Source organism: Megalops cyprinoides, chromosome 8 (genome assembly GCF_013368585.1).
Source record: "Megalops cyprinoides isolate fMegCyp1 chromosome 8, fMegCyp1.pri, whole genome shotgun sequence".
NCBI classification, from domain to species: domain Eukaryota; kingdom Metazoa; phylum Chordata; class Actinopteri; order Elopiformes; family Megalopidae; genus Megalops; species Megalops cyprinoides.
In genome coordinates this window covers 24,123,952-24,139,676 of record NC_050590.1, presented here as the reverse complement: position 1 = coordinate 24,139,676, position 15,725 = coordinate 24,123,952, and the positions used below count along the sequence as shown (strand labels likewise).

At 38.6% G+C, this 15,725-nt stretch overlaps 1 protein-coding gene across 1 annotated transcript; it reads left to right on the top strand.

Moving 5' to 3' along the window:
* Window positions 1-10,943: 10,943 nt before the first annotated feature.
* fgf4 (fibroblast growth factor 4) lies at window positions 10,944-14,206 on the top strand. Its single transcript, XM_036534937.1, has 3 exons — window positions 10,944-11,238; window positions 12,782-12,885; window positions 13,849-14,206. The coding sequence occupies exons 1-3, from the start codon at window positions 10,944-10,946 to the stop codon at window positions 14,023-14,025; spliced, it is 576 nt and encodes a 191-aa protein (XP_036390830.1). The 3' UTR covers window positions 14,026-14,206.
* The last annotated feature ends 1,519 nt before the right edge of the window (window positions 14,207-15,725 follow it).

Below are 15,725 nucleotides of genomic sequence, written 5' to 3'. Positions count from 1 at the left end.
TGCTGCATTCATAGAGACTAATTATCACTGCTCACCGTGAGGCACGTTAACAGACCGAGAAACCAACACACACCACAAAGGAGGACAGAAGTTTCTTTCCTGAGCTTGTGTACTTGGGGAGGACTGTGTGTGCAAAAAGGTGGTTTCTGATGACAAGGTGTTGTATTTACTCTGTATATATAAATAAGTTAATGTGACCAAAATCACCACTCTGAATATATTTTTTAACTTTTTATACCACAAGGAAACTACTTAGTTCTTTCTTGTTTTGTTTTGGAACAAGTGTTATTATTAAATGTATACCTACTGTATATATGTAGTACATAGTTTTTTATTCTTGTTTCACTTATGACAAGTGTAATCTCTATAAATATTTTAGGGTCTGACTTGGACTTCATGCAGTAAATGAGCTTAGGCTAAGGATCTCTAATGTTACAATCAAATAAAATATTCAAGAAAATGTAAAGCACTTTTCCCTGACTGACACACAAAGTAAAATACAAGCATTCATCTTGGAAACTGATGTCATTTAAAATGTACTTGTGATGTGATAGCCTACTGTATGTAAACTGAGTTCCTTTTTGTATATGACTAATGTTATGCATATTTATTTGGTTCATTTATTTTTTAAATTATTGCTGGCATACAATTTCTTGTTTTGCTTTGTTTTTGGCATTACTTTTTCCAGAACATGGTGTCTATCATCAGATTGAAATTTCCACTGTCCATTGGTTCTGACAGAGTGGAGTTGTATTTATGTGATGTTACCTTACAGTTATCATTTCACATTTCTCATTTTCATCCAAACAGAACATTAAATTAACACATGGATGCCTGGAAAGATTCAACAAGTATTTTAAAATGAACTGCAAGGAAAGTGTTTAATCTGCTAAACCAAGCACACACTGAGCCAGTGGCCCTTCTGTATGTTTAACCAAACACTTCCTCTGTTTTTAATTTCCTCATACTGTCACTTTGCACATTTTATGACAATTTTAAGCTTGGTTTTTAATGGTTAAATAGCCTATGTGCTCTAGGCCATTGTCTCTGCAAAAGAATAGCATAGCATAAATTAGAGGCCTTAAGACAAGACAAGTGTAATTCATGATGGGATCACAAGGAATAGTTAAGTTCAGCTGAAAACTACTGCTTTAGTGGTACAATGCTACACATTTACACAGATAAATGTCATTTTGAACAGAGGAGCTTTTGTTTCATAAATGGTTAACTATTCAAGAAAATGGCATCTCCACAAGTTGTGTCTGTTTTCTGGAATAGGAGGCTGGAGCTAGCCGTAGAACTCTGCTGGAATGAGTGTTTTCCCCTACTTTTAGAAGTATATCTACCTCTGCAAATGTAGATCCCATTATTTACTGCTGTTACTATAGGCTGTTGCTTAGCTCCATGCATGCAATGATCAACCTAGCAGACTTACAAAAAATCTGCTCCACCAACATGGATACAGCAGGCTTCATTTGCAGAGCTGCTGAATGAAGCATCTCTCTGGAGACCAGTACCAAGTTCTCTTTCTTGCTACTGTACATGTTTCAGGTGACATCACCACTTTTGAAAGAACAAAACATGGTGGCAGTTTAGAGGTAAAAAATACTGAAAAGAAGGAAAAGAACCTGGAAAAAATGTTGGGAGGTTGGACATTGGAACTCCTATGTTACTCTTTACTAATATGTGAACAGAGTCACTTCACAGTAACTTCAGACACTGAAATCTATAGAAAAAAGCCTGTTATTCTATACTTTGTGGATCTGAAAGCTTCCTGGCTTTGACAATAGTCATATCTCCTGGGGAACATGGGAAACTATGCTGCCTGATAAGTTCTCTGGCTTTTGAAAATGACTTAAGTCCAAGGCAAACTTCTTTGGAAAAAAGTGTCATGGAAAGTGTAACACGTTGCTATAGTTTGTTTTGAATGCCAAATTCTAATATTACTTAACAGGAATGCAGGACTTTAGATAAGTGGAAATAATTGAATGAGCTTTTGTGTACTGTCCCGCTGTCAACAATCACTTGTATCTCAACAAATACAGACCAAATCAGATCAGATCACATTCTCTTCTCAATATTCCCTCAATGACCTACATATGCTGGTCTTTCATATTAATATATAAAAATTGGGCAATAAAACATAAATAGACATGACAGTCATGTTAATATTTCCCTTATAAAGCACTTGCTCAGAATAATTATTATGACCAATGGTATTCGTGATAATATATGTAGGGGAAAACACATGACAAAGGTTTTCACTTTTTATGTGGTATAAATGGTTGGGACTGTAAACCTTTTTTTACTCTTACAGTTTTTAATTTATTATTTAATGTAGCCCACAGCTTGATTTAAAGCCGCCAGCATATTTACGGGAAGGTTTTGACATTGAAGCACAAGTATAATGTCTGCACAATATCGATCGACATGTAGGATGATTATTTATTTATTCAATAATGGATATAAGCTGATGAGCAATGATGGTAGAAACTAACAGTAGGCCTACTGTATATTCTCAGTTACATCATTTAGTACATAAGAGACTGCATGGTCTTTGTGAAAGAACAGCAATTAAAACCATTATACATAATAGTTAACGGTGCTATTTGAGTAACTGCACTCAGGCACTTGATGTCTAGTAAATAAGCAAATAAGTCTTCTGATGTGCTGAAATTTAAGCCTTTAAGAATTATCAAGGATAATTCAATATTATTTCACTCCCAAAATGTCATTCCAAAACAACACACCTCTGATCAAATAACTAATCTGAAAAGGGGTAGTGTGGCTTTAGTTATCAGCAGAAAACAACAAACATACACACTGTTTAGACACATCACCCCTTTGAAATAATCACAGCAGTGGACTTGCACTAAGACTTGCACAGCATTTAGCCATCTCTGACCCCTCATCAGAGCTCATCCTCTGCCCTTGTAAAAGTGTGCAAAGGTGATGGGACTCCCCACCATGCTGATATTGTCTGAGACTGGTTTACATTGGTATGCCTCCACCAGCCCCATTCTTAAAACACCCAGTGCTTCAGATTATGCACATTTAAATACAGGCAGACTTTCAGAGTTCCTGCTTATTAACTATTAAATGCCAAAGTATGTTTGAACACATAAACACAGCAGCAATCAGCAATGAAATAATGTCCTCAAAGCTGCAATTCAAATCTGTAGGTTTGTATTATTTATATATTACTTCATGTATTATACATTAAGATGTGCTGTGTCAATCTGTTCTTTTGTGTTTTGATCACACAAAAGTTACATCTGTCATACTTCAAACACATTATTCCTGTAAGCCTGTGTTGCTGCCTTCATTAACGGCTTGAGTTTTCAATAAGCTGTTATTTTACCAGTGTTGCCTGACATGGGGATTTCCTCTTTAAGAAGAGCTCTGTTAATGACATATGGAACTTTGAAAAGTAGTTGTAAAACAGGAGAAACCTCTCACTAAAGGTCTGGCACTATCAAGGTAAAATAGGAGTAGTATAATTGGTTGGACCATTAAAAAGCCTTAATGGCTGTACTTGAAATATATAGAGGAATATAGAAATGTTCACAGTTACTGGGAAACAGATTATGTTCATACAAATAAAATTGAGACAATGTTGTATTTCATAATTTTTTCAACTGTTATACAACTCTTCATTCCAAGGCAAAACAGATACTAAGTAGTAGCAGTTCAGGCACAATTATCCCTGTGCCATGTATGACGCTGTATTTTAAGGCTACAGAAGAAGCTGGAAGAAGATCTGTGTCAGGGTCAAAATCCATTTTCCCAAACCAGAGAGCTATATTGATACTGGAAATAAGAACAACATGGGTTCAGCCATCACAGTGTATGTAAGCACTGCACAGAAATCATTTCTTCTCACCTACAACCTCCTGATACATCACCAGAGTCAGGGTGTTATTGCTACTGAGTATATAAGGGAGCACTTCCTGTGCAATGTAGACCCTAGCATTCAATTTGTAAACCAAATTTTGAACCAAAGTGGCTTTTGCAATTTGATCTTCACAGGCACAACAGAATTCAGTCATACAAAAGTAATTGCGTTTTCCTTTGATTTCTAGGTGGATCAGTCAACATACCTTTGTGATACACTTTAAAGCTCCCTGAATGCTGCTGCCCTCTACATAAGGCACACGAGAGTCACTTATCTTATATCCAGTGTTGGTAAAATGACTGTTACTAAAGTTGTCTAGTTCTGTGTTACCTAAATCAGGTAGAATAAGTCAAAACTCATTCCAGAAAACACAGTAGTGCTTATGGTTGCAGCCAATGCATTCAGCTGCCAATACATTCATGCTCCACTTTCCTCTTTCTGCACTGAAAAGCTTAGATTTCTGAAATCCAACACTGAAAAAAAAAAAAAAAGAATAAATAAATACTCCACTCAGAGATAATTAATTAGTGCAAGATGTGAGTTCCCTCACCCTCCAACTGTAAACTGTCAACAACAATGGCAGGATCCATTCTATGCTATTCTGCAACATTTATTCCCTATTTTATTCTCAGAAGAAAAACTGTTTCTCTTGTTTCCCTGTGCTGATTCTACAAGCAAGGCAATGTGTTATAGATCTACACTACACCAAGAAATGGGAGAAACACCCTGAAAAGATGAAAAGACTTATCCACAACACTGTCTACACTATACACTGCAATTATTGGCTTTTTAGCTGAGCATTATCAAAGAAATCAATCTGAACATTGTATGTATGTTTACTGGGTATTGCTTTTGTATTTACACCTGCCAATCGCATCCAAGACATCAGTTAGGATAGGGTGCATTGCCAGTAGTTGCAGTCTAAGGCATGAAGAATCATAGATGTATTATATGTATTTTCTAATTGCTATATCTATGTATTATATCAGGATGCCTATCAGTTTGCAATGGCTACTGTTCATCACTGGTCCATTAACTGTAAATTTTGTATTGGTTATTGTAGCTGGCTAGCTAGTGAGTTGGTTGATATAGTTAGTAAATATCCAGTTGGAATACAGTAGGTTAGGGAAACTTATGACCAATGGTCATAATTAAAAGTTAAAAATATCAAATATCAGTGTTATTGAATATTAGAGACTTGTGTCGAAAAGGAAACATTCTGAAATGGAACAAAATATATGTCAATGTTAAAACACATAAAATATGAATATGCTCTGGTCATGGATCCTTGGACAGGGTTTCATATAGAAAGCTTTTTATGTATTTAGCTTTTTTTAAGACATAGGGTGCCAAAATTTAAACCATCACTTTGCAATTTGGGATTTGCTGAATCTGTTGCAAGCAATTTGAAATCCAGAAGGCCATTACTTTATGCGCATGTTGAAATATATTTTGTCCATCAGTAAAAATATAATAAAGTACTTCGAGATTAGCTTCAACATGTCTTGATTGGTTATATGACCTTTTTTTAAAAAACAGAAGAGAATATATGATAGAAGGTGCGGCTTTATGAAGACCTCATATCTCTGAAGGATGCCTGCTCATACGTGCCTTGTTCATTTTATTGTGCACTGGATCCTGTGTGATTACCCCGAATGCCCTACAGAGGGCAGACTTATCGGACCGATCCGCTATTAAACGCAAGTCAAGACAGGACCCGCGTCAAAAGCAGCATAGCGAAATCCCACAAGAAAAAAAAAAACGTTTTTGAACTAAGCATCACATAATATTTTCATTATGACACTGCTATCCAGGCACTAGTTTGGAACGGGATTAACCACCCAGGCTTGGTAGCAATTAAAGTGTAAGGGCTACACCTGTCACAGAAATGTAAACAACGAGGGAAAAGGTTTTGGTAGTAGACCTCGCGGGACACTTGCTGATTGTTTTGATACTCAGCACTAGATGCACGGGGGTGGGTTGGAGTGAGGCTTAGAAGTTAGTGACAGGTCCCAAATATCATTCAGCCAATCGGAATTGACTTTCTCCTTGTCTGATGTTAAAACTGGGTCCTCATCATCACCCATGCCTCGGTATGGTACGCGACATGCAAGGAATTAAAATAGGCTATTTTACACCACACCTGGTTCCGATAAAATTAAAATGCATATTCAATGAATTTTAAAAAAAATCCAAAACAGAACACTGTTTTATGTTGCAATTTGTAATTTCCAACAAACAAGGTTTGTACCATTCCTTAAAATTTGGAATAGATGCTGATTCATATTTACTTTAGATTTAGACAATTTACTTTAGTCACCTCAGGCTCGCATGTTTTCAATATCAACTTGCAGCAACGGTTCATTTTGAAATATATCCATATTTAGATGAACAGTATTAAATACATAAATTAGTGAAACACAAATCGACAGTAAGCAATTTACTAGATACACATCATTGATTATAAACAACTTAAGTAAAACTGAGTTTAAAGTCTACAAACACACGGTGAAAATACAGCACCATGGAGAGCGACCCAAATGGACTCAGATGCGGAACATTGAACCTAAATGGCACTGAAATAGTCCCACGACAAAAGTTACATTATAAAGCAGGCTAATGTTAAGAGCTTTTAACTGCAGTTTTATGAAAATCATCGCAGATGACCAACTTTATGTAAAGCTAAAACACAAAACATGTTTATTTATTTGACGAAATGTGCTTAACGTGTTTCACAATAAAATTTGTCGATTCGTAGGTTCAGTGAAATCAGTCATTTCAGACATCGCCTGTTTGTCTTATTTCTGCCACGATTCGTTGTCTGATTGGTTTAAATTACTAACACATCGACTACTATGTGTACACGTTGGTCAAAAAAATCACTAGGTAATAAATGCACCATCATTGAGTCAACTACATTGATTGACGGAACATTTTTACACTTGCATTTGTCGCAATGAATATCTATCAGATACAAACAGTAGCCTAGATATAGCTACCTTTGCCTTTATATCACAAATATTCCGTGAAACTGATGACTTAACCTAGGAAAAATGTCTAAGGTGCAACAGAGTGAGCGTTTAGCATTGTTACCAATATTAACAGCAATTACCACATTTCAACGAGCCAACAGTTTAGTAAAAACTCTTAATTGGTTTAGAGCGAATGTAATTCTCCTGGGAGAAACAGTGGTATAGAAAATCTTATGCATTATGCTACGTTTGAATCCAATGAAAAGAGCATAATTAATGTACCGTTGAATTAAACTGGCTTGGAAAATTATTTAGTTCGAGGAGGACAATGATGATGATACATCAAGGGTTCTGCCTCTGAACTTTCATACAAATTAGTCAACATAAGAATGCTTTTTGTAGTGTCATTCACACTTACAGTCTTTTAGGTACACCTACACGCTTAAAATGTTTTTGTTAAGCAGGTTAACGTTCACATTCGTCCTATGGTTTAGGAGTTGAAAACTTTACATTACATTACGTTACGTTACATTAGCAGACGCTGTTACCCAGAGCGACCTCCAAACAAGTGCATCACAATGCTAAGAGTAGTTATCGAAAAGTACTACAAGAGGTCAGTAAAATACAGAGTTAGGTGCTAAACTAGTGTAGAGTGCTTTTTTCCAATGGAAAATAGGGATAGATAGGATAAATAGAGAGGAGGGTAGACTAGACATAAAGCTTGAAGACATGAGTTTTCAGCTTTCTCTTGAAGGCACCCAGGGGGTCTGTTCTATGAATCACAGCAGGAAGCTCATTCCACCATTATACATTAATGCCTATCTATCTATCTATCTATCTATATATATATATATATATATATATATATATATATGGACAAAAGTATTCGGACGCCTGACCATTACATTGTAATGACATTGTATTCAAATACATATACTTTAATATGGAGTTGGTCCCCCTTTTGCAGCTATAACAGCTTCCACTCTTCTTGGAAGGCTTTCCACAATATTTTGGAGTGTTTCTGTGGGAATTTGTGCCCATTCATTCAGTGGAGCATTTATGAGGTCAGGCACTGATGTTGGACGAGAAGGCCTGGCCCACAATCTCCGTTCCAGTTCATCCCAAAGGTGCTCAATTGGGTTGAGGTCAGGGCTCTGTGCGGGCCAGTCAAGTTCTTCCACACCAAACTCATCAAACCATGTCTTTATAGTCTTTGCTTTGTGCACTGGGGCACAGTCATGTTGGAATAGAAAAGGGCCTTCCCCAAACTGTTACCACAAAGTTGGAAGCATAGCATTGTCCAAAATGTCTTGGTATGCTGAAGCATTAAGATTACCCTTCACTGGAGATAAGGGGCCTAACCCAAACCCTGAAAAACATGTATATATATATATGGCAGACAGAACGATTCAATTCTAGCTATATTTTAAAGCTGATCTATCTATCTATCTATCTATCTACCTATCTATCTATCTGTCTATATGTTTCCATGGTGCTCCTTGATAGTAAATGAATAAATAAGTAAAATAAAAATTAAAAAAACGCATGCTTTTGCAACCGTAACGTCCTGGTGTTTTTAAGAAAGTTCTCGACGTTACAGCATAAAGTTTTGAACTGTGTAAGTGTTTCCAACCGAAAACATAGAGGTGGCCACAACTCAAACATGGCCATCAGATAAACCAACAGAAAAAGACCCCGCTCGTGTTCGCTGGCAGCATCTGCTTAAGGGTAGCAAAGCCAAGGTTGAACAATCCTGACGATGCACCCCCCCGGCCATTGAGATTCACCCAGACGTGAAAGTGAGAAAAAATCTTCTGATCTTCTGCTGTGTCTCTAGCTTTCATGAAAGTATAATTATGTGAGCATTTTATGTCAAGGTACTTCTGAATGTCGTTATACGACAATGGTGCACCTTCCTCATAGCCACAGATTAAAATGTAACTTTCTTGACAGTCAATTGCACTGCTATCTTCTATGCATAGATTCCTCATATATAATTACGATTGATGATACGCGCCCTTACATGGCACATTTGTATGACTCGCTGCCTCGCTGCCATTCTTTGATCCAGTTGACACTCTAACAATTTTATCGTAATTAGAAATCCCACGAGTAAAGAGCTGCTCTTCGGCAGTTTAGAATGCAGTTGTACAACTGACATGTAGCCTTTTTCAACCTTTTTCAGGTGACTCACCACGAACAGTTGAACAGCGTAAAGAGGCAGGTCACTTGGGAATAACAGAACGTATGCACTTAACTTGAATCGAAAAGGCTACATATTGATCAATTATATACATCGTTACAGGACATATGAACCCCGTGGCTGTGTCTACTTCAGGCTTAATAACATAAAAGAATCGTCGCTATGGTCAAAGTTTAGTGACCCTGCATTAATTTCACTTCTGGTTAAGGAACGTGTGCAGGGCGAAACAGAGACATGGCAGAGTCGCAGCTAAGAGATCATTATTTGTACACTGTATGGGAAACACTTCGTTCTTGATGATGTACGCCACCTTTTCACCAGTTCTGACCGCGCAAAAAACTGATATTTTTCATCTTGGCAACTTTAACAGAATATCTGCCAATACGCTGCCTCAATTTCAGTAAGTCCCGAATACGATTTCATCAACTATAAGCATGCATTGGTTATATAGGCTACTAACATTTAGAAAGACGTCATTATATTCAATAACACGTGTCGGGAAAGGTCAGTACATTTCGCAGCGATGTGAGCTTTTATCTTGCCTACAGCTATTCCATTTCACGTAGCATCCTCCAACCGAACAGCAGGAGATGCGTTCTACGCGAATAGGCTAAAACCGCCCAAGGCCACCGAGAAAGACTGACTCATGACTTGATACTTCTTGCAAGTAGCCCAGCACTTTCTTGGATGATGGTCTGACGCACAAGCGGAACAGGCAAATGAGCACGATGGAGGATTCTTCAGTGAAACTGAATGGTGACATGTAGACTGAAAACTGAACAAGGCGCAGTTTCATCTGTTATGAACATGCATACCGAAAAAATTAGTTAAATTATTGGGGGATTGGGACTTGGGGATGTGTGTGGGCGATTTAAATCAGCACTTTAAATAACACATAGTCTGCACAACGGCTTGCAGTACACTACACACTTGTATAAAGCATTAACCGCATCTGAATTTCTCTATACACAGCGCTTCTATTAGTCCGGGTATCCGGTTGTCATGATGATTAATCGTGCATTTTGTTGAGCCAGGGTCATTCCCATGTTATCACTCTACAAAAGTGGGATTTTTCAATTCGCAGAATACATCTTGTTTTACCTGTGATTGTTCATGTATAGAACTCTGTCTTGCATAGGTTTGTAGGCTGTCATCTTTGTAATTTTTACATCCTGTCGTACATACATTGTTTTTTTGGAGTTGATTATGAAAAAAGAATAATAAAAAAGGAAACTATATTCCCAGGCATTGCATTCATCTACAAAGCAGTTTCACAAAGTAAAGTTTTGTCAGAGATGGGCATTATTTCCCAGCACAATTCGGGCTGTGTGATCATTTATGAGCTAATGCTGTTCTGTAATCTGACCGAGTTGTAATCTGACATTTGCTGAACCCCTTCCCCTCCCCTCGCCCCGTCCACTCTACACGCAGAGCTCACATTAAAAGGAACCAGTCTGTTCGGAGCGGTTCAGCATCAGTGGGTGACGATTGTGTTAAAGTGGATTGAAGGCTGCCCCGTGCTGCAGTAGGTGGCGTGTGATGTAATTTCGAAGCAGATATAAATATCGCCACTGAGGGAAAAGCGGCATGGCTGTGCTGTGCTAGCATACTCGACCAACACTTCGAAACTTCTCCTTGGACTCAAAACAACTTTGGGATCCAGTCTCAATAAACTTCATCGGAAACAGCAGAGCTTTGGCACCGAGTCTCCATGCAGCACCGAAGGGAAATTCACAGCTTCGTCTGGAAGTGAGCGTTCGCTTTCGCTTTATTCGAGCCCCTTTTGCCTTCCACCCAAGAATACAGCAGAGAGAGAAGAAGGTATTTTTAGTTCGTTTGACCCCTTCGAACACGTGTGCCCATGTTGATCAGGATGACGATTCAATCGGTCTTCTTGCCAATATTGGTCTTGGGACTGGTATCGAGTTTGGTGCACTGTGCTCCCTTCCCTGGTAGGCAGAACGGCACAATTGAGCGACACTGGGAAACTCTGTACTCTCGCTCCTTGGCTCGGATCCCCGGGGAAAAAAGAGAGATCAACCGGGACAGTGACTATCTAACGGGCATCAAAAGACTGCGGCGTCTTTACTGTAATGTAGGCATTGGGTTTCACATCCAGGTCTTACCGGACGGAAAGATAACCGGAGTACATAACGAAAACCGATACAGTAAGTTTCAGTATTGATCTAATTTCACACCGGTGTCAGTTTTTTTCCGCGTGATATCGTCGGTGCAAACTGTGCTGGGAGATATCACAAAACTATGACATTTAGAAATTCATATTCATTAACGCTTATCGTCGTTTATAATACACTATGCTTCTTTCATTTTCGCGAGTCATCTGAGAGCATAGCTTGTATGTTCTTCAAATGAGAAAGTTCATGTGTATGTTTGAATCATTTCAAAATATGTCAAAGTCAACTGAAGGAAAATTAACTTACTGTCCGTATAACATACTATGCCGTCACGTCTATAATTCACCTTCAGTCACGTAATATTTATATCAGACAGCTCAGTCAGATAAGGGAGATACACGCTGGAGTAAAGTTGTTAAAAGGCGTGGAATTTCAGTAAATACATTGACCCAATTAGCTTTCCGTTTAATAAATGAAAACGAATAGGTCTCTTCAGTGATTTCACAAGTTAGCTGCAGGACACAGTTAATGTTTTGAGTAACTTTAGAGGACTTGTGTACGGCCTTGAAGATAGCTAATCATGCGCTTGCTTGAACAATTTGCGCGGCTTCGTTTTCAAATCAAAAAACGCTCCCAGCAGTATTTTCTAGTGTCAGAAAGAATCAGGTGTGCATGCGCTTCAACATCTGGAGGCTTACAGAACTCTTGGAGCAAACGGTCTCCTCACTGGCAACAGGTTTTTCAGATCAGTGACTGTTCAGAGATCCAAGTCAATATCCAGCGCCCGACCTAAACTTAGGAGAGACCGACATGCATCTGTTACCGGGGGTTAACCCTTTGGCCCTGCATGTCCAATTAATGTATTTTCCAGACAAAGGCAAATCTGGGAACACTTGCAGACACAATGAATAATAAACATTTGTCGGAGGGCTCCTAAATAAATATTCAGGTGAATATTCCGTGCTATTGCTCAAAAGAGGCCAGAATACCAATAGGACAGCATTGACAGGACGAGGTCTGTTTTGTGTTCCAGAGCCTATTTTGAGCCATGACATAAAGTTGAGGAGGATACGTTACATGGGTTTACATCAAACAAGATTAGCCACCAGAAAGCACAGCAGAAAAGGGGGACAGCAGGTTGGTTTGGGTCTATAACTTTGTCCGAGAAGTTAACTGTACACTGATGAAAAGTGGATAGTTTTGATGGTTTCGCCACAGGCAACAATAATGTACCTTGAAACAACGTGAAAGTAGAACAAAAAAGAAGCACCATCGAAGAGGAATAGTTACCCACAGGTGCTGATGGGAATATGTACATGAAAGGTGGATGCAATTAATAGGTAGTAGTTTACCGGCATTCTCCACAAAGCGTTTAAGACCACGTGTTATGTTGTTGGAAATATTACAGGAAGCATCATTTCCTGAATGGGCGATGCTCAAGCAATTTGAAAAATTGGCCATTTCCATTTATCACCTGCATATCGCCTAATTGATAACAAGAACGGAAGGAGGGTGACCCGATCGAGAATCCGATTAAAATAAGCAGAAAGAACTGATTACTATGTTTTAATTTCAGGTCTTCTTGAAATATCTCCAGTGGAAAGAGGTGTTGTGACACTGTTTGGCGTTCGCAGCGGTCTATTCGTGGCTATGAACAGCAAAGGGAAGCTGTATGGATCGGTGAGTGTGCGAAATGATTTACCGCTTATTTCCGCCGCTCTTATCACGGATTCGATGACATATCGCCCTGCACTTGAGGCGCAGCATCTCCTCCGACAGCCTTCTCTATGCCTCGCGTTGTTCAGCGCAGTCCTGGCGTGCCTCCAGTGCCTTGCTGTGTTTTCATTGTGGGCCGGATAAACTCGGGAACGGTAGCGCAGTACATCATTCGGACTGCGCATTCCATTCTCTGCATTGCCAGCCAACACATGCACCTACCAGTGTAAAGCTGAACTGTTCCACAAGGGCCACCGTGCTGTGTCGTGTGACCATAAACACCCGCCGGCTTCATTTTTTTTTTTATTTCAACCTAGTACTAGTACCTTTCTCAACCACTCTTGGGTGTCACTGGTTTGTTGGGGACTGCAATAATCTAAAACACATACACAGTGTACTCGCATCTGGTTGGCATATTTCTCATTGCTGAATGATTGGAATCTGTGATATATCTACTCTAAAAGACACAGTCTGAAGTCTGAAGCCATTTGACTTTAGTGGTTTATCAAAATATTCTATAGTAATATGAATAACATAAAAGGATGGTGGAAACAATACATATTGCACAGGATTATTGTTTAGTGTCTATAGGCCACAATTAATTTCATAACACCATTTGGTCATCAATGTTGGTTCTGAGTATTCCTAAGATAAATGGTTTATCAACACACCTTAAGGTTGACAGCATTACTTTTGAGTCTGATTTCTTTAAAGATGCATTTCAGCACAAATTCAAAATACCTACTGGAACTGTCATTTCATGTATTTGCAATATAAACAGTTTTATAGGTCGAAATATGTAGTGAATATCATGCTGAAATGTGCCATCATGTAACAGTAACATAACCAAAGTTGATGAGATCAAGAGAAAAGTTTGAAGATTATCACTTAACACTGTCTCTCCTTGTTTCTACCATTCTGTTTCAGAGTCATTTCAACGAGGAGTGCAAGTTTAAAGAGAAGCTCCTGGCAAACAACTACAATGCCTATGAGTCAGGGGCATACCCGGGGATGTACATAGGACTGAGCAAAACTGGCAAAACAAAAAAAGGAAACCGGGTTTCGCCGGCAATGACCGTGACACATTTCTTGCCAAGAATCTGAGTGGATCCTGCGAGATGTTACCTCAATGCACAGAGGGGGATTTGGGGGACTCAAAACGATGCACTTTCAAATGGAGTTTTATGCAAGAGTAGGTGTATCATATTTAAATTAATTATTTAAGTATGTATATATTGTGGAAAAAGTTTATTTATGGTTCTTGAGAATTTTATATTTCTGACAAACTGGCCCTCCATTCATGGAGCAAAAGCAAGGAATCCACTGATTTATTTAATTATTATTATTTTTAATTTATCAAAGTGTGCTGCTATTAAGTGTTTGGACAAGTGAAATTCCTTTATTGTACAACAAGTTTTTGCACTGTTTATAAATACTATTGTACAGCGATCGTATTTGAGATTAAGCATACTTTCCTTTTTCTCTTGGAAAGAATTCTTAAGTCTTAGTCCAGGGCTCTAACTTGTGAAAATGAATCAGTCCCCATGGAGTTGCAAGCTGAAGCAATTGTACAATGTCTGACCTCCTTTGTGCGGTGTTGGTATCTAATTGAAACAGTATCGGTTTACTTCTCGTTACAGAAAGTACGGTGTTGAAGGCCTACCCCTCAAATCTGTTTTTAGCTCTGCCAGGAGTTGAACTTTGAACTTTTCTGCAGTCAATCTTTGTCATATCTATAAGGCACCAGACAGAGGCCTCTTCTTCACATTATATAAGCTAAGAAGTTTTAAGTGTAAATGCAAGGTCTGCACACTGGCATGCAGCTGAGTTACTGCATCCTTGGCTTTTTAAAATATAAATTCATATTTTATGATATAAAAAGTCAAATTACTTGTGTGGAGGATGAATTTGGCCTTCAGGTAGAAGACTGAGATAACCTAGACCAGGAGTACCAGTACTGTTACAGGTATCCAGTTTCTGAAAAGTGGAGGGAAACAGAATACTGTTGCTATGGATGATATTATGAGCACTTCGTTTTACTTCTTTTGGAGGAGAAGCCTGTTCTTGCCTCACTGTTTGCCATTCCCTATTTTCCTTTGGCTCTCTTTTCTACCTCATGTCACTGATAAGCCCCAGCGTCCTTGCAGAAATCTGCTTTAGGGAATGTTTTCATGTTGGTGGGCCTCTCCTGGCTTGTTTATTTTTTCCTAAGCATGGATCTTGATTCAGTGCCCTTCCATAAGCAGCAGTCCAGGCGGCCACTGTGTCCTGGTTCAGCGTTGTCACGTTTGAGCTATCTTTACCCTCTGATTTACTTTTAGTAAGGATAATCATAGTAGAAATATTTGCAAACAGCTGTTAGACTACACTACAGTATATGGTCATGCAGTAACCTTATATTTTTCTTCATATATTTTGTAAATATAACTCATGGTAATGGGTGGAATAGAGAGGCTGCTTTAAACATTTAACTTGACAAGCACCCTGACTGAGTGTTCTATGTAAAATAAGGCCCAATTTCAGTGTAACTGCCACAGAATTTGTCCTTAACATTGAACAACGAATTTAAGCAAGTGTTAAGGGTTTCTTTTTTGGACTAATATTCCATCCACATATTCTGTTCATTTCAGCAACTGCCGAGGTTACTGCTGTGTGTTTAGGTAAAGACTGACAAAATGTATTAATGTAAGTTAACGACAAAGAGCATTGTGGTCAGAGAGAAGCAGGCACAGATTTGCTGCAGGATGCTGTATCTCCAGTAGAATATGAGTGGTACTCTTGAGCACACCAGGCCACCTCAGCTT